Source organism: Athene noctua, chromosome 6 (genome assembly GCF_965140245.1).
Source record: "Athene noctua chromosome 6, bAthNoc1.hap1.1, whole genome shotgun sequence".
NCBI classification, from domain to species: Eukaryota; Metazoa; Chordata; class Aves; order Strigiformes; family Strigidae; genus Athene; species Athene noctua.
The window spans coordinates 50,241,218-50,264,411 of NC_134042.1; the positions used below are offsets into that span (position 1 = coordinate 50,241,218).

Here is a 23,194-nt window from a genome sequence, read left to right on the forward strand (position 1 = left end):
GATGCTCAGCTCCTCGGCTCAGCACTTAGGGAGCTCAGGCTGCCTGCGGATGGCTCCACTGAAAGAAGAACAGAAACAAAGCCCACAAGTTATTTTATTAAATCCTCACCCACTGACTGGGCGAGATCCTCGGAGTGCGAACAGCTTTTGCTCCCGAAGCATCGATGACGTGTGACACAAGCGTACAGCACCGCTGGGTCACAGCCCCGGCTCCTCCCGCTGTCGTTTTGCACAAGCATTTCCGTGCTATAAGATATTTGAAAACTTCTGATGTATTAACAGCTTCCTATAAAAACAGGGAAAAAATGACTACGCACAGAAGCCAACCCTCTCTCTGTTGTTGATTCACCATATAGATGAAGCTTAATAAAACTTAATCGCATACGAGTTTGCATCCAGCTTTTAAGGCTGGACTGGGATATCTGGGCTTATTTCCATACCTGGAAATACAGTAGCGTCTGCAACTTAACTTGATATGAAATCAAATACATCTCAGTTACGTGCAGTTGTGTTTATTCTAGATCCAGCTCCAGCTCCAGGTTTGGCAGTGCCTGCTGAAGGACACGAACAGTGGTTTCCTTCTCTCTTATTCCGGGAAGGTCACTCAGATACAAATATTCAAGGTTCCTATAAATATTTAAAAAGGAAAAGTCAGCAACTCCTATTAAACTGTTGACACAGGAATTAGACAAAGGATTACTCTACCATAGTTATTTTATTTTAAAAGGTTACTGGTCCTAATGGAAGTTTTTTTCTGAAGTGGGCACTTAAAGCTTTTAGCTCACTGTAAGCTCAGTTCTACACAGCTCAAAGAGATCCTGGACCCCCCGCATCGTGCAGTTTCCTTTCTATTGAATAGTATGTAGTAACAGCAATTCAGCACAAGTTAGCATAGTGTAGATAACAGACTAATACAGAAAGTCCTGAGCAGTAACTTTCTGTGGGGTGAAACCTGCGTCACCCGTCTGCAGACATCGGTAACTCCGTGTGACACCCAACAGTTCATCAAAGCGCCTGTGGACGGTGCCCAGACCCGCCCCAAGAGCCTTCAGGCCACGGCGATGGGACAATAAAAGTTAAGGGGCTCCTGTCAGATCCTGTCCTGAGAAGCAGCTGTAGCGGGGCAGGAGCAGAAACCAAAGTGATCGTCGCTTGTTCTCAAGCAAAACCCTGTCGTGCGCCAGCGCGACAGGAGCTGCCCCCACTCACCCCTCTTGCAGTGGTTGTGCGTGGGCAGGGAGCACACGTCCTGCTCTGATCTGTGCAGCTGACGCTGCGGTGGTGCAATTCCTCCCCCCAACCCTCTCCTTGCTGGTGCTGGGTGAGGTACTAACCCTCACCCTGACCTGGGGAGAGAAGGACCGTTAACGGCAGCGAACGGAGCGCTGTGGCGCCCCTTGTTGGAGCTGGGCCAGAGTGAAAATTACCCGAGGAAAGTCAATTATCTTGGAACTTATAAACAGCAGCCCCAGGTTGGACCCTTGGAGCTCTCCTGGACCACAGCGGCCTGGGACCAGCATCTCCCCTAGGCTGGGACCCTCTCGGGTCCCAACTTCTCGAGGTACCGAGTGCTGACAGGGCCAACGGGAGCCTGGGGCCAAGCTGACCCCCTCGAGTCTCAGTTATTGCCCATGAGGAATGCTGAGGCGTTGTATTTAAACTCGGGGAGAGGGAAATTTTAACTTTGAGCTGGCTTCTCTTTCACCCCCTCTCTCCTTACCAATGTGTTTGGGCATACACAGTTACTTTCATGAGTGTGGGGACACACGTATTTCACTGGATCCAAATACTTTCATCTGTCTTTGAGTTTGTATGTCTTGTGTTTATGAATATACACATATATATTGATTTAGGGTACTTTATATCCTAATTCTTCACAGAATCACAGAATCATCTCAGTTGGAAAAGACCTTCAAGATCCTCCAGTCCAACCATGAACCTCATACGGACCGTTCTCAATCTTGTCATTTTCAAATCTGTAGTTAGGTTGCTACTTTAATTATAACATCTTTTACTGAATTATTTTGTAAATCTTTAAACTGATTAATGATCAAATACTGCTAGTCATTAATAGATCGTGATTTGTCACTAAACCATTACTGTGTTACTATTTTCACCCATGACAAACGCTGCACAAGTTCCTTGGGAGACGCTGTGCTGGGCGCTGCGGGCAGGAGCTCAGCCATGGATGCCCGTACCGCAGCGGATATTCCGGCCTTCTCAGCCCCCAGCCCCCTGACGCCAGCTTTAAAAGGTGTTAATCATCTTTTCAGAGCTACCCACAAGCGTCTTCAACCACACCTGAAGAAACATTTCCTGCAGCGGCAGTGCCACCCCTGCCAGGCTGCCATCCTGGTCAGCCCCCCCCAGCCAGCCATCCCACAGCCCCACGTGCCTCTGACAGGGCCCAGAAACATTCAGCCTTCGGCCCTTCCACTCAGCGTAACCCCAAAACTGTGGTGGGAAGCAAGGAGAGCTTAGCAGCTCACGTACGTCAGCCTGTGAAGCGCGATGATGCCTTTATCTGTGACGTTCCCACAGGAAATGATCCGCAGCTGGAGGAGACTCTTCTGCAGATTCTTCGTCTCGCTGAGCCTCTGCAGACACGCGTCCTGTATGTAAATACACTTCTGCAGCTTGATTTCTGTAACATGTTCGAGACCATCTGGAAAGACAAAAATTGAGTATTTGCTTCAGAATGCCAGAACAACCTGTACCGGTTGTCAAGTTCTCCATGTAGAAACTGCCTCCAAAACCACGCAGCAAGATGCTCCTTTAGACAGTGGGGCCACAAACACAATGAAGCTCCAAAGTCCCTTTGTGGTGCTTCACATCTATGCAAACCCCAGGGTTCAGATCCTTTTGGTAAGATTCCAAGAGCTTTGACAGGAGTAAGTAACAAAAAAACTCTACAAGTTTGGGTGATAAACAATGACTCTGATGTAGGCACATACCAATGCAGGAAATTCAAGGTCCCCTACCAATGAAAAAATAACATGGTCTGTTCCCCGTTTTGGTTTTTGCTACTTAAAGGAGATCTGAGACACTTTTATTCTCTTTTTTGGTCAGAAACTGACAGCTTACATTTTTTTGGTCTTTGAAGACATCATAAATGTTTGGAGAACAAGTAGCACTATGACTTCACAGACACTAAAACATGACTTGATGTAGAAGCAAAAAGAATATTTAAAGCTGTGCTTTTTGCTACCAACTACTTAACTATGAACTCAGTGAGACAGCAAATTTCTGTTGCACTTTCCTTAGTGCTACGGTCACTCCAGGTAAGGGCTGATGAAGTTCTCAATATCCTTCCACTTCACACCACACCTCCAGCAAAACCTTAAGAACTGCTGAATATTTGTAGAGCGATTTTAAGGGGAAAAAAGAAAATTTTTGATTTATCTGTATCTTACTAAGGAATGAGAAAACGACCTCGTTGTTTTTATTTTGATGCAAATGAAAGAACTAAGGCCATTCCGTATAATCTTTGCACAGCTGTGTCTACATTACCCAGATAGTCAAATCCTCTGTACATGATGCAGGATTCGGTGGCGTTAATCGCTTCAATCTTGTATTTCCCCAAGGGCCCCGTTGGGAGACCGTTGTAGTCCTGCTGCCATTTCTGATAGCCTCGGTAGCGCACCAGCGCGCCGCAGCGCAACAGCCACTCGGAGGCCGCCCTGTCAGGGCCAACGGCTTCTATACGTTCATAGTCCACTCTGCCAAGACAGAAAGAGCATTCACAGGGGTTCTGTAAGGTGGCAGATTTATGGTCTCAATGACAGTAGCACTGCGCAACAAATACCTGGTTATGTTCACAGTAAGATGTCAGAAATATGATTTACTGGAATTATTTGGATCGTGCTGGCTCTTAATCATTCTGGCATGAGGGGGTTTCTAACTTATTCTATATGGCAGATGCTTTTGCTAAAACAAGAATACAAATGCAGCTTGACATGTTTCCTTCCATGTCTGTAAAGAGAGATAAAATACGCCTTGCTCTACCCAGAATAAGCCTTTACAATAATTTGTCTCCCAAACATATTTTGCTTATATAGAAACCTCTTATTGCCTGTCACATTTATGTCATTCCTGAAGCCTTTTTTCCTCAGCAATTACAATTTTTCAAAAAGGCTCACTTCAGCAATTAGCTAAAATCCTCGGGTCCATTCAGGAAAAGGGTATCTTTCTTAGCCTGGTGCGGAATGCTGAAAACAGAAGCAGAGACTTGGAAGAGCCTCCTGGAAGAGTGTGGTTGAGCATCCTGCCCTGTTGCAGCTGCACCATGCAAGTGTTTCCCCAGAGCTAGAAGACATAAGTAAAACTATGAGTTACTGGCAAAATTATGGGCAGAGAAAGAGTTTCAGAAAAAGGCTTTATCCTTCTAAAAGTAGAAACACTCGTGCGGCTGGATCACATTGTAAACGATGGGTTGGTTAGATGCCTTTCTCAACGAAGGGGCATGGTTGTGCTAGCGGTTGAAATGCATTTGGGGGTCAAATTTAGGGACCAGTATTTAGGGAGAGAATCCACACAGCCGGCTTGGCTAGGCCACGGCTTTGTACCAGGGAACTGGTGAGGAACGACCCCAAGATGCAATCTGGGGGAAAAAAAAAAAAGTGCACTGATAATAGCAAATGTTCTCTCCAGCCCTGGGACTGAATGCTCCCCGCTTCCCAAACCGCGCAGGGGGTACGTGGGCCCCCTTAGTCGACTTGTGCCCACCCCACCCCTCTTACTTGTTGAACACGGCATTCAGCCATCCCCAGAAGGGTCTGCGGGCGCCCGGCGGCGGCAGCTTGCTTAGGCGGCACGCCGGCAGCACAACTTTTCCCAAAAGCATCGTGTTCTTGAAGAAAAGGAGAGAGGGGGAAGCGGAGCCGTTATTTGTTCCCGAGGCAGCAGGACGGGCGGCCCGGCCCAAGGCCTAACGCAGCCCTGTCAGGGAAACCGCGGGAATCGGCGCCCTCAGGGGAGGCCCCGCCGCCGCCTCAGGGCTCGGCCTCCCGGGATCCCCTCCCGCCGGGCTGTCTCCAAGGGCCAAGGGGACGAACCGTGCGCGGAGGCCGGCCCGGCCCGGCCCATCCCTCCCTCACCGCCGCCGCCGCCGAGGAGGAGCCCGGCGCGGTGGGTATCGCCGCCCCTAAGATGGCGGCGGCGGGGCTGCTGCGGCGGCCGCGGGCGGGCGGCGGGGCCGCGGCGCTGAGGTGGGCCCAGCGCCGCCAGCGCAGGTGAGGCCGCGGGGCGGGAGCGGGGGGAAGGCCCTGCCTGAGCCTCGCCGCCTCCTCCTCCTCCTCGGCGGGGCTGCCTCGGGCCCTGCCCGCGCTCCCCCTCATTGCTTCCCTCACGGCGGGCGGGCGGGCGGGCCAGGCGCTGCCCGGGCTGAGCTGACGGCCCCTGTCTGTCTCTGTGCAGCACTTTCGACGTGGCGGTGGTGGGCGCGGGAATCGTGGGGCTGGCCTCCGCCCGGGAGCTCGTCCGCCGGCACCCCTCGCTCGCCTTCGCCGTGCTGGAGAAGGAGAAGGAGCTAGGTATGGTGCCGGGGTGGCTTCCTCCCCCGTGTGTCTGCGGTTAAGCGGTGTCAGTCTGGCAGAAAGCTTTCCTCAAGCACACATTCGCCAAAACTTCAGTATTTCATGAACGCACACGTGAAGGGAAGCTCTGCTTTTGGGTGGGCGAGCAGCGAGAATCTGCCCTTGTCGCTGAAGTGGGTGATGGATTCCACCCCGGGGAGAGCATCTTCATTTCTAGGCACTGCTCACTTAGCCCTGAAGGGAATTTCTTCCTCCCTTCGCTCAAGAAAACATCCTTCAGTGGAGGAGCAGAGCTGTCATCAGTCTGTGCCTCTCTGCTGGCACTTCAGGTCAGGACTGAAGTGAGAAAGACTGAACGTTGCCGCTTCATCCTTTGAAAGCAGCAGATCCCGCTGACCCGGGGCTCCAGCAGCAGCAGGGATTTTGGGGAACGGGACAAGGAGGGTGCACGACTCCAGGGAGGAGCAGTGCGGGTTGCAGAGGGGCAAAGGGCAGGTCCTGTTCGGTGCTGCATGAGCGGGAGGCACAGAGGGTGAGCAGAGGAATGGCACCGGGACGGCGTTTTGGTGGGGCACAAAGAGGAGAGTGAAACTCAGTGAGGGTTGGTGGGGAGAGAGAGAAGGTCAGGAGGTAGAGTTGCTTAAAAATGTCTGGGTGCTGCTGGTTTGGGCAAAGGCTACATCTGCCTGTTAGCTGCCAGAACTGTAAACCACAGTCATTAGCCCCGTGTTTGGGGGTATCCCTGTACGTGCTGTGCAAGGTGGTCGAAAGCAAAGAGGGCTAACGGGGAAGGTGTCACTGGTTCCTGACCCAGCATTAGCTGGAGAGAAATGGCACAGCTCCCAGCGTGGCCTGCTTACACAGCAAATCTGGAGGCATGCTGCACCTGGGCATCTGTCCTGGCTTTGAAATAAGAAAGTGTGAGCCCTATTGCTTCACTGAAAGTTTTTCTGGCTCACCCGGGTACGAGTTCATCGTGAGCAGTCTTTTCACATCAAGTGCTTATGCAGATACAGTCACTCAGGGTAGGTGGGAGCAACCCCGAGGGATCAGGTCAGCGCTAACTCAGAATGAGACCTGTGAGCCCAAGCTCCTTCAGTTACTCCATGTGCCAGGCTATACATTGCTCTTGAGATGTTACATGTATGATACAAAATGGCTTTTTATCCCCAAGATGGGACATCATGAAGTCCTTAACAGTTATGTGAGTGCGAAGCAGGAATGACCTTTGGAGGTCAATGCCTTAAGAGAGAGAACCAGCCTAAATTGATTCAGTAAAAATGTTTGTAATATTTTTCACCTGTATTTTACTTAGTTACACAGAGGAAATAGCCACCTAATCCAGTTCACAAATACCCGAAAAGCCTACCAGGCCTGCCAGCACACCTAAAGAAACTGAAGATTGCACAGACATTGTGTTAGATGAGGCCTTTAAGGATGCATTTCATTTTAAAAACTGAATTTCTTAAAATTAGTTTTGACATGTAGAAAATTTGAATTGATTGACCTGCCTTTATAGCTCATGGAGGGAAAACTTGTGATTTTTTTTTTTATTGTGTTGATTGAGCACATTGCAAGCTGTGATGGTTTATTATTAACTAGGTCTTGCTGTGTCAGTATTTTTCTGGCCTTTTGAGACCAAGGGAGGAATCATGTTTGCTGTGCACTTATCTTATTTGAGCATCTCTTGTAATGCTGCTTTAGGGCAGGACCTCAAATTGCTCTTCTGACAGCTGAAGTAATGAAGGTATGAACCAATCATGGGAATGTGTATTTAATACTGTATTTTTCTTTCTGTTTAGCTCATCACCAGAGTGGACATAACAGTGGTGTGATTCACAGCGGAATTTACTACAAACCTGGTTCTCTGAAAGCTAAGCTGTGTGTGCAGGGTGCAGCCCTCTGCTACGAGTACTGTGACCAGAAGGGAATACCGTATAAACGGTGTGGGAAGGTAGAGGAACTGCTCTCTGGTCTTACTTTGCCTTTGGAAACAGACTGTATAATGTATGTTATAATGTATAGCGTAGGTCTGGTTGTGGTATTTCTCACAAAATCACAGAATCATCTCGGTTGGAAAAGCCCTTGCAGCTCCTCAAGCCCAACCATGAACCTCACCCTGACCGTTCCCAACTCCCCCAGATCCCTCAGCGCTGGCTCAGCCCGACTCTTCAACCCCTCCAGGGATCCCGGGGACTCCCCCCTGCCCTGGGCAGCCCATTCCAACGCCCAACAGCCCCTTCTGCACAGAAATCCTTCCTCAGAGCCAGCCTGACCCTGCCCTGGGCAGCTTGAGGCCATTCCCTCGGGGCCTGGCGCTGGCTCCTTGGCTCCAGAGACTCATCCCCCCTCTCTGCCCCCTCCTGGCAGGGAGTTGCAGAGGGCCAGGAGGTCTCCCCTCAGCCTCCTCTTCTCCAGACTGAACCCCCCCAGTTCCCCCAGCCGCTCCCCAGCAGACCTGTGCTCCAGACCCTGCCCCAGCTCCGTTGCCCTTCTCTGGCCACGCTCGAGTCATTCAATGGCCTTTTTGGGGTGAGGGGCCCAACACTGAACCCAGGAATCGAGGGGCGGCCTCCCCAGTGCCGAGTACAGGGCTCAGATCCCTTCCCTGTCCCTGCTGGAATCGCCTCATCCCAAGAGATGAGTTTCTGCAACTTTGCCTTCAGGATGAATGTGCCTTTTTGCCTTTATCTTTCCAGCAACTCAAATCAGTTTCTTTTCTGGGCCTAAATAATAATCCTCCTTAGCTGTGAGCTGAGCTGAAATATCTCAGGTAGTGGTGGGAGCCAGGCCAGTGGAGGGGCACCTGTGTAGCTCCAGGGAACACTCTCAGTACGTGCACACCATGCTTCTTGGCAGAGCAGGCTCTGAAGAGACACAGTAACTTGAAAACAGCTCCAGATGTGACCTGCTTACGTGGATTTATGCCCTGTTACCTCCACCTAACAGAACCTGAAACTCTGAGGACGGGGGGATTGGCTGTACTGATTCAGCCTGGGGTCTACCCAACCCTGTGTCTTGTTTCTGGAAGTGTCTTTAAACAGAGACCCAGGAAGGAATGAGAACAGGACAAGCAAATGATTAATTCTTCCAGCTTCCAACTGTTTTCAGCTCAGGTTGTTTTCTGAGCCTGATCTGTTTTGTCTGTGGTGACTCTCAGTGGATTTCTCTTCCAAATGTTTTTCAATTAAAAGCTTTTGCATCAGAGTATACTCTGATGGGCAGTTCCAGAGATCAACAACCCACTGCATGAAGTTACATCGTTTTGAAACTGGCTCCTACAAGCTTCATCCAGTGGCCCTTAGCCCCTGTCTTGGAAGAAGTGGTGACAGCTGATCTGTGCTCACGCTCTCCAAGTTGCACGTAATTGTATTCTATCCCCTCCTCCCCCAAAGTCATTCCATCCAGCTGGTGAGTCTTAAATTCTGCTCAGTCATTTCTCTTTGAGAAGCTTTTTCATGACTCTCTCCACCCTGACTTCTTTCTCTGCACTGTTTCTAGTTTAATGCGTCTTTGATACAAGGACCACGACTTCACCCAGCATTCAAGGTGTGGTCAGACCCTGGATTTCTGCAGTGAAATAGTAGAGTTCCCTCTGTTATCCCGCATCCTTTTCCGAGTTGTTCCTAACATGTATTTAGAGCTTTTCAGCTGTCACTAGGCATTGAGCCGATGTTTCCATAGGATCATCTATCCTAACCCCAAGATCTGGGTCCTGAGTGATAACTTTAGACTTGGATTCCATCATTTTGTCTGTGATCATCATTTCACATTCATCTGCACTGATTTTCACCTGACATTTTGTAGCTGCTCATTAACCCAAAGGTCCCTCTGCAGTTCTTTACGCTCAGCTCCTGTCTGAACCACTCTGGGTCACTTCATCACCCAGCTTTCTCGCCATCCCAGTGAGAAACACCTTGGACAGCACAACCCTTTCTCTTAAAAGCTGACCCGTTCTGATGTGAGAAGCGCCACTTCCCGGCCCGCTGGCAGCTGGGTGCGGGTCTGCACCACCTCGGGGTGCAGAACAGAGATCCCTGGCTGGGGCAGCGTTGGTGGGTGCTGCCCCAAGGTGGGTGCTGCTTGTCCTGGCCCGGCTGGGCTCCCTCCGCTGCAGCGCTGGTCACAAGATGGCACTGTGGATTTGTGCAGCAGTACACCTGCCGTGACCAGCCTCCTCTTGGCAAAAAGCACCGAGACACTCTGTAGGGGTCGGTTTTGAGCTTGACCCAGCAGCATCGCTAGTTCTTTGCTGACACTGAATTTGGCTACTTCTACATCATCTTCCCCAGCAGTGTTTACTCCAAGGGAAGATGATGATGAGGCTTTACAGCTCGTTTTACATAAAGCAGCCCTGGGCTTGGAGAACTCAGTGTCTTTTGTGTTGCCAGACCTGAGTTAGGCCTGGAAGTAGCATGGTCTGTGCCAACCTGGCACAGGTAATTCATAGCCTGGATAAATCTCTTGTGATAGTTGTGAGCTGACTACATGGTCAAGTGAAGCGAAGCTGGCGCAATTCGGTTTAGATACCACGTCAGAACTTACTGAGACGTTTGAGATTTGTACATCTTGGGTTCAGTTTTATTTTTGGAAGCATCCCAGAGGCTCTTTAAAATCATATTATTATTTTTTTTTACATTCAGATTTGTAGTCTCATGGTACTTTCAGCAAATTTTATCCATTGATAGTAAATTACACTACAGTATAACATTTGTTTTTCACTCTCCTTAGTATATTAGTGCTTTCTCAGTAGTAACAGGTATTTGTGGAACCTTGTGCAACTAATGGCACAAACCCCTTGAATTATAATTCGCTGTTCACTCGTTCACTATTGCTTGCTTGTTAACTTGGGCCTGATGCCAAACCTGAACTGGCTTTGTCTGCTTTGCTCACTGGTCTGCCTTGTTATCTTTTCTGAAGCTAATTGTAGCCGTTGAACAAGATGAAATTCCAAGACTCAAAGCTCTGTATGAGAGGGGGCTGCAGAACAACGTTCGAGATCTGAAACTGATTGGAGCAAAAGAAATAAAAGCTAAAGAACCCTTCTGCAGGGTAAGGGATTTGCTTATTTTTATTTGGCGTATAAGGTCTCAGGTGACATTATTTTTTCATTTAACATAAATATGTTTCTGGCCTTGAGGTAATTTGCATGGGTGACAAGTTTAAAAGAGCCTGAAAACCCAGAAGAAGTATAATTGTCAACAGAAATAAATGTGTCCACTTATGTCTGGAACTTTTTAACTCAGCCTGATCCTTCACAAGTTCAAAAGAGCCTGAAAACCCAGAAGTATAATTGTCAACAAAAATAAATGTAGCCATTTATTTCTGGAACTTCCTAGCTCAGCCCAATCCTTCACATGCATTTGCCATTACATACAGCTCAGACCAGGTGTAACACAACACAAGGTGATCCTGCAGAATCTTTCCTGGTGACGTTAACTTCACCCTAGGTTTCTCCCGCTGCCCCGTTCTCCTCCTCTTGCTCCTCAGTTCATCGTTCATCCATTCCCCGTGTGCTGAAGCTGTGAAGAGCTGCTGCTGCACTAATTGCACGGGCCGTGCTGGCTGTTCGTAAGGGCCAGCATTCGCTAATTAGAGAGCAGGTAATCCATTTCACTTGCAGCCTACGGAAGGGATCGGTTATTTGAGCTGAAGTAGGAGACGTTATAGTCCCTTAGTCCCTGTGCAGGACTGAATTTATAGGCAAATTGACAGAGCCTACAAATTGTCCAAACTTCAGCCTTTTCCCAGCTTTACACAGTCCTGTCCTCCCTGATGCTCAGAAATAAAAAAACCTCCAGTTCTCTCACCAATGACAATGAGTGATTTTTTTAAAAATCTTTAATTAGTTCCCCTTCTCCTTGCAGGTGCTTGTTTGTATGTTTTTGTGGTTGATGGGCAGATTTTCCTTTGCCCAGGTTAGGGCTGCTATATCTGAGTTTATGCTGAGATGATTCTGCTCCTGCCCACTAAAATTATTTAACTTACAGTAAAGCTTGATAGTGCAGCAATGAACATTCCTTCCCATCTGTAAGTGTGGATTTAGATCAAGCCAATTTTAATCTGCTTGCTTCCTACACATGTGATTGTTATGTAGCACTTCTCAGCTTGTTTATTTTCACAGCAGGAGAAATGTGAGTAGTTTATGGAATACAGATTTGTTGTTGTTTAGTGTATCTTTGGTTGAAAGGAAAAACTGGGTATAAATTTCCCAAACGGTTTCATCTGGCAGCTTGCTATTGCTGTGCTATGTGACTCGTTGCTTATGAGTTGTAGGTAGAGACAAAAATTTTTTGGAGAGGAATCTGTTTGATCTTTTTTTCCTCATAAACATTTTGTATCCACTCCTTCAAACATTCTTTGCCTGTTCAAGATCCAGCTGAGCATTTACTTCTGCAAATGAGTAGATGGGTTTTACTTCATTTGCTTTGGCTTCCTGAACTGAGTCCTCTCCTCGTAAGCACGGGGAACTTGAATGATGTTATCAACATTGCACTGTGTATCAGGTGGAGAGAAAGGGTTTGTGTAAAAAAAACAGTTTTACCGACCGTTCTGGCTGTCCTGGGCGTGTCAGTGGTCCCTGCTGTTGTGGTATCTGAGTGGCTGACAGTTTTTTAGTGTAGTTACACTTGCAGCATCTCTCTGAGATAAAGCAGTCCTACTATCCTTATTTTATAGCTGCAACAAGGAAAATGTTGTGATGCCATCTAGCATGATAAAAATTATGTGAGAAACTGAGACTTTTTGATATAAAGATAGTAAAAACATCTCTGAGAAAGATTAAAATTTCTAGCTATGCACTGGACTTGAACTTTGCTTTCTGCTGGGACAAGTATAGGCTGTTGTCTAATTCAGAAGAGACTTTTCTCTCTGCCGGGCCATGCAGTAGGTGTTGAGACGGTGCCTTTCGGCCTCGCAGGGGGCGTTGGCAGCAGTTGAAAGTGTGATAGTGACCACTGGCAGGTGGAATTGCAGAGTGAAAAATAAGGACAACTTAGCTACAGCCAAGGTTAGGTAACCTCTTCTATTGTTAAGCGCTCGGTCAGGAAGACTCATTTATGGTGTAGTTACACGATTACTTAATCCATCATAAGTAGTTTTTGCCATTTAGTCGTCAGCAAATGTGAAAGCTGGAGCTGACACGTGGAGAGGCGAGGAGCAAGCAGCCAGGGATGGGGAGACAGCACTACTCCCTTCTCAACAGCAAGGCACGTTATTCCAGATGGAATATTCTCTGTACTGAAGAGCAGAGCCCACAGACAGCCTTCACTGTTCTCCTGTATCTTAATACAGGGTCTGATGGCCCTTGATTCTCCACATACCGGCATTGTGAATTATAAACAAGTGGCCCAGTCCTACGCTGAAGACTTCCAGGAAGCAGGGGGGACCATCTTGACTGATTTTGAAGTGACAAACATGGAGATGGCTAAAGAAAGTTCTTCAGAAAGTGAAGATGGTAAGGCAGTTGTTTTATTCTCCATTTACTCCAGTCCTGCCAAAGATTTTGTTCAAAACACGTTCGCTTTAACTGAAATGACATTTCTGAACCTTTCTGTCTCAGAGGGATGAGACAAAACACAAAATTATGTTAGGGAGAGTATTGAGCAAGCTCACTTTTTTTTTTTTTTTTTTTTTCAGGAAGGTCACCCTTCAGCTGCAACATTTAAAGCTGATGGAAGAAAGTGATAGTAAAATTGAGGAAGAAGGTTGTTCTCTCCTGTTAAAGTCAGATTTAGCTGAATATTGTATGTGTATTCTTGTGCTAGTGCTTTTTCTTTATCCTGGAAGGCAGGTTGGATCTGTGCTGGTACACATATGGAAGAATAAACCCCCCTTGTTAATTCATAAATACAGTTATGTCTGGCAACATCAGTTCTGTCCAACAGTAGTTCCTCCACAGCTTGAAGAAATTCATGTGGAAAAATTCTTCATCATGACAAGCTGCTTGTTCTGTCAGTTTTCTGTTACATGTTCTATTAATTCCTTCTCTTGTCTAATTCTGTCACAGGACTAAAGTACCCGGTCATTGTTAGGAACTCAAAGGTAAGAACTAAGCTGAAGATTTAATTACTTAATAGGAAGCTGTTCCTCCTTTTGTTAAGAATTTTTGTGAAGGTCTGGTCGATTAATAAGCTCTCTAAAAAAAGTTTAAAAGCTGCTGTTTAGTAACATGGTCACTGTCATCTAGGACTGCTTTTATAAAACAACTGCAATCAATTTTAACAATGAGCATGTTCAGATTTTACTGTGTACTGGGAGTAATAATGAAAGGATAACTTTCTCTTTCTGCTGCCTAACTTAGGTTTAACTGTGTATGTCCCTTATCTTCTTTATTTGCACATTCTTATGCTTGTTTGTCCCAAGGACACCTTTAATGACTTACTCATTTGGTGAGAAACACCTATTTTCATGTTTGCGTTTGGTCTCTAGCATCTAGAAAAATGATAAGGAGGCATTTAAAATCATTTTGTCATCAGAAAGCCACAAGATAATTTAGGAAAATGGGTTCATATACTGGTGGTGTTCCTGCAAGTCAGTTAATGCTGGACAGGCCCTGTAGTTGTAATCTTTTCACCTTCAGGAGAGACTATCTGGACTTGTCTTTGGGAGGGGGAAAAAAAGACAAACAAAAAACTCCCACCTCACTCCCCCCCAATAGTTTTTAAAGTTAGTGCTGCCGCTTTCTTGTTCTGTTTCTGTTCTTTCATTAAAAAGTAGCTTCCAAAATCTGTTAGATTCTCTCACCAAATACTGATTTTTTTTTTTTAATTATTTTTATGGAAACACTTTTAGTTGAAGAAAAACCCCATAGTATTTGAAAAAAAATACTGTGAGCTATATAGTTCGCTAGATAATAGTTTGTGATTGTATTTATTTATTTAGATGGTAAAGATTTTTTTATTTAGATGGTAAGGTTTATTTATTTAGATGGTAAGGTTTATTTATTTAGATGGTAAGGTTTATTTATTTAGATGGTTAGGTGTTTTTTTAAGATGGTAAGGTGTTTAACAAGCTCTCTGTAACCGCGTGCTACGAACTTGGGTAGTGTTCAGGATAAACTACCGTTCAGTAGGATGACCGCTGCCAGTGCGTGGGGCGAAATCTCTGAACAGCTTTATTTAAGGGAACGTGTTGCAGTGCTGTTGCCCCCCCACGGAGCACACACCTACCACAGCCCTGGCCAGGGAGACGCTGGGTTTCCTTGGAGGGGCAGAGTCTTTGATGCTGATGCGTTGAGTCTCTGCCCTGGACAATAAGCTTAAAGGTAGTCTGAGAATCAATAACATAGGCGTTTTTAAATTATATTTTTTTTCTTCCCCTCCCCTCTCCCTTTTCTAGAAAGATTCTTCCGCTCCTACCTGCCCAATGAATTGTCATTTTCGGACAGTTCTCCTCCAGGCAACAAAGGAGAATAGTCTAAAGAATTAATGAAACGATTAAATGTTTCTGCCTCCTTTTGAAAATGTGGCTTTCTGGTATTGACTTTTTTTTTTTTTTTTTTTTCCCCTCAAGGCTTATAGGTGATGGGTGGTTTTTCAGTAGATCTGTTGACTTTTTGTGTCATTTTGGTTTGATTTTTCTTCTACAGGGTGAAGAAATCTACTGTCAGCACATTGTGACCTGTGCAGGACTTTACTCAGACCGCCTGTCCGAGATCAGTGGCTGCAGCCCTGAACCACGAATTGTACCCTTCCGTGGAGATTATTTGGTGTTAAAACCAGAAAAGTGCTATATGGTTAAAGGAAATATTTATCCGGTATGTACTCTTTTGTTTGTCTTTCGTAGTGTACTCTAAGAACTGCTGAAACTGCAGAAATAAGGGCAATATTACATGGTTATTTTTGTTAGCCTGCAGATAGTGATGCACAACATGTGGATGTAGATTCGGTTGCTTTCTGACAGGACAGCTTGTTTTTGTTATTTCTTGGGGAACAGGTAGAAGTACCATGTGGGAAGTTATTGCCAGTTGGGTTTTTTTGTTTGTGTTTTGGTTTTGGTTTCTTGGGGAATTTTTTAATAGGGAAGGAGTGAAACAGTTAGCATGATAGCCACATGCCCACAAAAGCCTGACTTCTTTCTTTATGTTATAAAATCTGTAGGCAGGATTCAGAGGTCAACGAGGGACAACAGTAAATTATTAATTGCTTAGGTGCAGGGTTTAATCTTGTGTGCTAACACCCAAAGCTCGGATTTAGATATTTGCCTCTCAACCTCATCTTTGAATTAGTTTTACTTTGTATGACAAAAAATAGACATGGGAGGAAAAGGACAAGGTTCCTACCATCTAATATAGACAAATAGTGTGATGAGGAGGAGCAATGCCAGACCAAAAGTGAAGCTAGCAAGCAAGGAGAGAGAATTCCTAGGCCAGCATAGGCCAGTTAATTAACAAAATTACCTGCCCTGAATGACAAATTCATTGAAATACTGCCTTTCTGAATAGGAACCTGGATTTGCCTGTGAGCAAGTTGCCCTCGGGAAACTGGAACCCTGGGCATTGAAGTGTTTGACCTCTTCCCACCTGGGAAGGATTCAGGATCCTGTCTTGGGATGGGAGGGAGGAACTGGCTGGGATGGGGGGACACCTTCCAGCCTTGTTTCATAGCTTTGTACCCTTTGAAATTTTTTGTAATAATATTAGAAAATTGTGCGACTCTTAGTGGTACATGACCAGAAATGTAATGTAGTTTGTGAACTGCTTGCACTAATCTTTGAAAGTATTAAAAGCATATTTTTCACGGGAAAAGCAGTGCACTCGATACAGAAAAGGAACATATCTTGAAGCAATTTTTAGTCAGAACAATACTTGTTGAGGAATGCCCAATACTTGCTTATTTTCAGACTAGAACAGTCGCCTCTGTAGTCACCTTTTGTAAATAGCTACAGATCTTGAAGTGGCAGCTCATGAAGAGGTTGTGCTTCTTTAGTACTTGTATCTGTGTATAGACAGCTTGTTTCTGTTGCAGCCTTGGCACACAATTACACTGTATCCCATTCGCAAATAAAAAAAGAAACTGCAGATATTTACTGTTAGCATTAATCAAGTTTCCTAACTAACTGCATGCTGTTTTGAGCAATACAGGAAATATGCGGCTTTCCTAATATTTTATAACCTATTTTATTGCTGTATAATTACTACTGGTGAATAGCATTAGTGTGTCGTTGGTTTTGCTGTGGGTTGATTTATATCCTGAGAAATCACGTGTACTTTTTTTTCCTGTTGTTTGTTTTGCTTTTACCTAAGATGCAGTTTTACTTGGCCCTGCTCTGTTCTTCCGTGTTTTAAATTAGTTACGTGCTTTAACTGCGCAATTAACAAGCAGAAAAAACAGTGCGGGAGCCAGTTGTATGTTTATATGACTCAAATTTTGTTGCGGTGATTGCAAATAAAACAGCAGATTTACTTCCTTTTTCACTTGTCTATTTAAAAATAGTTATTTCCATTCATTGGGAGGACATCTCCTTTACTGTGTTTTGGTTTTATTCCCTCTCAAAAAATAAACTGTGAATCTCTGTACTTTTCTCCTCACAGATGTTTTCCATGTTTCCTGGATTGACTTGAGTGGTTGCAGGGCTGTTTCTCTGACCTGGTTTGTAACAGTTGTAATAACTGTCATATCCCGTTTTAGGTTCCCAATCCTCGGTTCCCTTTTCTGGGATTTCATTTTACGCCCAGAATGGATGGCAGTGTCTGGCTTGGTCCTAATGCAGTACTGGCCTTTAAGCGAGAGGGCTACAGATTGTTTGACTTCAGCACTGGAGACTTTTTAGACGCTGTAACATACAGGTAATATCTTGCCTCTTTGTCTGCTGAACGCAGTTATTTAAATATCAACTTGTGACTCTGTGGAAGCAAGTTCTTGTCAAAAATCCTGCCTTTGCCAAGTTTTTGGTGTGTTTAAAGACAGCTGTGCTGATAAGGGTGGACTTCTCCAAGACATTTGACTTCATGTAATCTAATATTTGAATTTTCATAAACTACCAAGACATGTCTCAGCTGGTCTGAGAATGTGGCTGCTCGTCAGAAGGTTCTGGTGAGCCATGTTGCTACTAGTGGAGCTCTTCCAGAGTTGGTTCTGGTCCAGCACAGTGGAATATTTTAATCAACCTAGACAGTGTGATTAAAATACCTGCAGAGGATGCTTGGAAGAGAGAACATAGAGTGGTTTGAATTGCTGCGTTAAACTTTGTCACACCATCAGTACACATTTAGAAAATGTCCAAGTGCTAGGAAATACATTAAGGGCCATGAATGTAGGCTGGGAAACTGTCTGAAAAAGCATGAGAGGAACTGGGAATCATTGCTAAAATGGCAAACATAAATGAACAGAATATCTGTAGAAGTTGAGAGAAAGCTTGCTTCTCTGTGAGGGGCTGGACAGATCGGTACCAAGTGCTCAATTTTAGAAATTAGACTTGAAAAAGAATGCGACAATATTGGGGAGGATCCCAGGAAAGGCTAAAAGACAGATCAGCGAACTGGAAAATAGCTCTTTGGCAAGCAGCTCAACTTAATGCAGTTTATTAAAGTAAAGAGGTGAAAGCATCTTGGTCATTTATAGATTTTTATACTGGAAGACTTGAGGGAAGCAAAGCAAGCAAACAAGATTTGCAAAGACATAGCAAGATTCATTGATTGAAAGCTGAGGGATTTAGGAGTGTGGTGATTTTTTCAGAATGATTGTGGAAAAAAGTCTGTCTTCCCTCCTGCATGTGGGTTTTCATTGCCGTTTGACTGGACCAGAGAAAAGCCCTGGCCATAGGAAGGGCTGGAGTTCAGAGTTAATTCTCAGAGAAAGAACTAAGTGCAGCGCGACGGCTCTGTAAACAAGGTTTGTTGCAGCAGGGAAGGCTAAATGTATTCTCAAGTAGGAAGCATTAATCAGATCATTGATGCTGGGAATGGGAACTTTTGCCATGCAGTTGCATTTGCTGCCTTCTTAGCACTCGTTTGACATGGCTGCGTTTATCGTGCAAGCTGTGGTCTTAGTGCAGTTATTTTTTTTTCTCACTACAGTGGGTTATGGAAGCTGGTGCTGAGAAACTTGTCCTATGGACTGGGGGAAATGTACAGAGCCTGTTTCCTTAGCGCACAGGTGAAACAACTTCAGAAGTTCATCCCCGAGGTCACCATCAATGATGTACTCAGGTAAAGAAAACTTTTCTTGTTTGTAACATCAGGGGCTTGTTAAATCTCTTATTTTTAACAGAAGCAAATGTAGCTACTCCCTCTACCAAAACACGCTACCAAAGCATTGAAGCGTTTCGATACTTTCTGCAGGAAGGTCTTTTATATTGTGTTTGCTTGTGTATAGGCAAGTTTGATGAGTATTTGTGTGACTTTCTACACTCTCCATAGGCTGAAATTCACAGTTGTGACATATTCACAAAAAAGTCCCTTTATCCTAGTGACACGTACAGTAGCCTGAATTCTGAGCCAGTAATCTGAGTTCACAAAGCAAGAGAACCACTAATGAAATTCAGAGGAGAAGCCAGACTGTGAGTTGCTAGTGAATGAATATTGATTTAGTTTAATCCTCTCAATAAAATGTATTCATCTTTTTTACTCTATGGAGAGAGAAACTAATTCAAAGGAGTTCAGAAACACTAAGGAACTGAAGAGACTTGTGAGGAAAGATGAGGCATTTAGGTACATGTAGGTGGGTTTAACTGTCCAAACATTTGCAGGGAGGAAATCCAGAGTTAAGAAAAGCTTGAGCGTGGTAAAAGGGAGTTTACTGCCAGCTCAGGCAATAAGTATACCATTGGCATGAAATTCATGTTTGACAGGGCTTGCTATTTCAGAACAAAGGGTTTCCTTTTTGAAAAGAGAAGGCATGTTTGCATGTGTGGGGAGGAGAGTAACTTCACAACCAGGAAAGATGCAGGAGATCCTCTGCTTGGCCACCTGCCCTCGTTTTACCGTAACGACTGCGAGACATCTCCCACTCTGACTCACAAGTGCCAAACTTCCCTGTGCTCCCCCAAAAAAGCCTGTCTGGGCTTTGACTCCACAGCCTGCCTTCCCTACTGTTTCCCTGGGCAACTTCACAAGGTCAGAACAGAATCGGTTTTCTGATTTCAGAAAACATTTTGTTTCTAATGGTGAGTTCCTCCTTTATTTTGCAGGGGTCCCTCTGGAGTGAGAGCTCAAGCACTGGACACTGACGGAAATTTGGTAGATGACTTTGTATTTGATGGAGGCAGTGGAGATATTGGAAGCAGAGTTCTTCACGTCAGAAATGCTCCTTCTCCTGCCGCTACCTCCTCCCTTGCCATCGCAAAAATGATTGCAGATGAAGCGAAGCGAAGATTTGAATTGTGAACGACTGACAGGTGTGGTGTGGGTTTACCCCTCTCGTCTGTGTGGCAGCTTGTCTGCATTGAATGCATTGAATGTCTGCAGCCTTTAATGACAAAGATAAAACAGGCAACATGTTGCTTGCGAGATCTGCACTGGTAGAGCAGCACAGTGCAAAACCAGCGGTTGAAATGTTTGGCTTTGCCAGCCCACAACTTCCCAGCTTCAGGAATAGAGTTACGGTGCCAGGGAAGACCTGGGGTGGTACAGCTGTCTGCAAGAAAGAAGCAAACAGCCCTGTTGGCAGAAAAGGATTGTTCACCCGAGCAGGAGCAGCCGGCTGAGGGGCTGGTGCCCGGCACAACGGGAGGGTCTCTCTGACCGTAGCAGGCCTTTAGGTGGAGCAGGAAGAGCCTCTGTGGTGGGGCTGCCCACACGGGCTTCCCATGGCTCTGGGGGAAACACTGTCCCCTCCTCACCCTCTGGAAAGGCCGTGGGTCCTCTGAAAATCCACAAGCGTGGTTCTCTGTGTGCTTTCTGTCAGACTCCCTTGAAATCCGTTTGGAGTCTACAGCCCCCTAGCTTACATTAAAGTAATGGAGATAGAAGGATAAGCCTGGCTTAATGGTTCTGCTGATACGGAATTAAGGGCTTTGTCGGAGACTGAAAACAATATTCAGAGCCTTCTGCATGAATGTAGAGTATTTCACAGAAAAATAAGCCTAACAAGGGATTACCAACTCCAAGTCAATTTAGATATGCCGTTCAGATATGCTGTCTATCTGATCCCTGTCTCTATTTTTTTTTATACAACGGAAATTAAAATGTATACGTAACCAGTCATTTTTCATTTAGCTTAAATCTTGGAAGTCAGCACTGATCAGAAACGACTTCAGTGGTTCTGTGTTGGGTTTTTTTTTCCCTTTGAATACTGGTAATGCAATAGGAGCTTATCTCTGCACAGCATGTTGAGCAATCCAGTGGAAATGGTCTTTGTAAAAGCAAATGTGAAAGGAGGGAAGCTACAGAAACCTGTCTTAATTGAGTCATGTTGCACACTGCTTCCCTTGGAGCCCAAACAGCAATGAGTCAGGAAGGCTTCCCACTTCCCCCACGGCTGGCAAGAGGGGAGCTTAGAAAGTGCTGGTTACACTTCTAAACTCTTACTGACATTTGAAGTTTTTCATATTGGAAGAGAGTCCATGTGGAGAGCGTGCTTTAAACTAGAGAGAGATGTTAAATAAGTTTGGTACTGAGCTCACTGAGAATCTCGGTGTGTTCTGCATAATTGCTACAAAAAAAAAGAATTATGTGGCCCCAGGGAGAAAGTACTTGAGAATACTTTTAAAGCAGATGTTCACAGGATGTTGGGTAATACAGATAATTGTGGGTAGTTTGCTACCAGGCAATTTGCCATACTCATTTTGTTTTTAAAGTTACTTTCTCTGCTCTTGACATGCATGAAGGGAGTGCTTTAGCATAGGAGGTCAGGCGTGCTAGCTGATGTTTTTACTGTACAGAGCTGAGCTGCTTTTGAGAGAGAAAGGGCTTAACCTGTCTTTTTTTTTTTTTCTTTTTTCCCTGGTGACATCTACTTTACCAGAAGAGTGACTCCCGTATAAGTACAAACTGGAAATTCAAATAATAAGCCCTTCAGAGATAAGCTTTGGTCATTCTTACCCACAATAGACAGCGACTCAGATATTCCAAATGCTAAAATGCCATACGGCTGTGTACAAGTTGTATCTTCACAAGGCAACAATCATATCTTCACTCCCCACCAGAAGTGTTGCCTATCAACAGTAAATACTACAAAAGGATTGCAAAAGCAACTTCCTCCCACACGAGGTGTGGCCCTAACATGTATTAACAGAATAAAGAACATTAAAATGTAAAGCAGTCGTATAGTACGGTGAATCTTAAATCAGAACATTTAACTGTGCAGCCTGCTGTGCTTCTTACTCTCAGGAGATGATTATTTTGGGGTGGAGGTTAACTGAAGATTTTGAATTATGAATCTTTATGTAGCATTCTGTGAAATATTTATATTTTTAGAGATAAACTTATAAACCTTTTTCAAAGGAGTAACTTCAGAGAACTATGATAATGGGTTTCAAACATACATCTTGTCGCCCATGAAGTGTGAAAATGTATGAATAAATGTTCCAAAAGGGTCTCATTCACTTGGAGAGCTTAATAACTGTGTGTTCTCTATTATGATGATTATTATCTAAATGATTATTATCTAAAATGATTAAAATAGTGGGGTTTTCTAGTTGCTGTAAAGCCTGTGTATTTCTCCTGACTTACAGACAAGTTTCACTGGTATTTGCTAATTCTCATCTGAATTAGGCAGGATATAGCTCTGTGTAATAGGAATTACTTTATTTTGTGGAGGACGCACGTGACCAAATTTGTCTTCCTGAAGTACTTGTATTTTATCAGTGCTTATCACACTTCACAGCTTTTTCTCACACCGGTATGTGTGCAGTGGACAGAACCAGTCTTAATTAAGCCTGACCTGGACCTGTAATGGCAGGTGGAATGGTGATTCTTGACATTCTGAATAAATGCATTAGGACAGCTTTGGACAAACAGGCTTTATTTGCCCAAAGTGTCCCATAAATCCCAAATTATGTCAGCCCTAAACTCTGGGGAGAGTATGGCATATTATATATATATTTTTTTTACATGTTGTGAAGAAATGATAAGAGTGCCCCATGCCATGGACTTACTGGATGGTCACTCTTGGGAAAACCAGCTCCTTCGGGGCCCTTCATTGCATCTGGTCACCACTGCCACACCTTGGAGCAGTTGAGGCTGTCTGGAGAAGAGAGGGATGTGGCATCCTGGGGCTGTGAGGAGGGGGTAGAGAGCTGGCTGAGGAGCTCACCCAGCCTGGAACATCACAGCGGGCATCCTGGCTGTCCAAAATGCACGTTCGTGGATCTCACTACAGTTACTCTGAAGTTGCACTTGGGGTTTACCTTTTCCTTTTTGCTCGCAGTTTGGGTTTGAGGAACAAGTGTCTTCTCACAGAAATAAATACTTTGTTGGAAACTGCTCTGCTGCGGCTGGAGAGTTAAGGCCACAGAGCAGAAGCTGTCGCTGCCTTTGCAAGCGCTTGTCTCCTCTGGGAAACCTGTCATAAGATCACACTTGTGCTGACAGAAAGGCACTTTTTTTCCTGATTTATCCACTCCCTTTGCAGACAAGTCTTGAAAGGGATCGGAGGAATATATAAGGTGTGAGATTTGAATATGTTGCCATTGGAAGGGAAAGTTTGGCTGGAGCGGTTGTTCAGGGGGTGGACAGAACAGTGACAGCCAGCGTTTGCTGGGGGAGGGAGGAAAACTGC

The 23,194-nt window shown here is 45.1% G+C and overlaps 2 protein-coding genes across 4 annotated transcripts; one reads left to right on the forward strand and one right to left on the reverse strand.

The window, feature by feature from the left end:
* Positions 1-81: 81 nt before the first annotated feature.
* DMAC2L (distal membrane arm assembly component 2 like) lies at positions 82-4,875 on the reverse strand. Of its 2 annotated transcripts, XR_012633830.1 has the most exons (5): positions 4,740-4,875; positions 3,511-3,719; positions 2,494-2,665; positions 441-627; positions 82-286 (listed from the first exon to the last, which is right to left on the reverse strand). XR_012633830.1 is itself a non-coding variant. In XM_074909024.1 (4 exons), exons 1-4 carry the CDS (start codon positions 4,841-4,843, stop codon positions 513-515), a joined length of 600 nt encoding a protein of 199 aa, XP_074765125.1. In that variant the 5' UTR covers positions 4,844-4,875; the 3' UTR covers positions 82-512. The 2 variants fall into 2 exon arrangements, 1 of the variants encoding a protein (XP_074765125.1); XM_074909024.1 differs by having other exon boundaries at positions 82-627.
* Positions 4,876-5,130: 255 nt separating this feature from the next.
* On the forward strand, positions 5,131-22,015 carry L2HGDH (L-2-hydroxyglutarate dehydrogenase). 2 transcript variants are annotated; one of them, XM_074909023.1, is made up of 11 exons: positions 5,131-5,231; positions 5,416-5,531; positions 7,337-7,488; positions 10,455-10,586; positions 12,828-12,990; positions 13,543-13,577; positions 15,124-15,291; positions 17,165-17,322; positions 18,553-18,684; positions 19,665-19,871; positions 21,440-22,015. In XM_074909023.1, exons 1-10 carry the CDS (start codon positions 5,149-5,151, stop codon positions 19,858-19,860), a joined length of 1,335 nt encoding a protein of 444 aa, XP_074765124.1. In that variant the 5' UTR covers positions 5,131-5,148; the 3' UTR covers positions 19,861-19,871; positions 21,440-22,015. The 2 variants fall into 2 exon arrangements, with proteins under 2 accessions (XP_074765124.1, XP_074765123.1); XM_074909022.1 differs by having other exon boundaries at positions 19,665-22,015.
* The last annotated feature ends 1,179 nt before the right edge of the window (positions 22,016-23,194 follow it).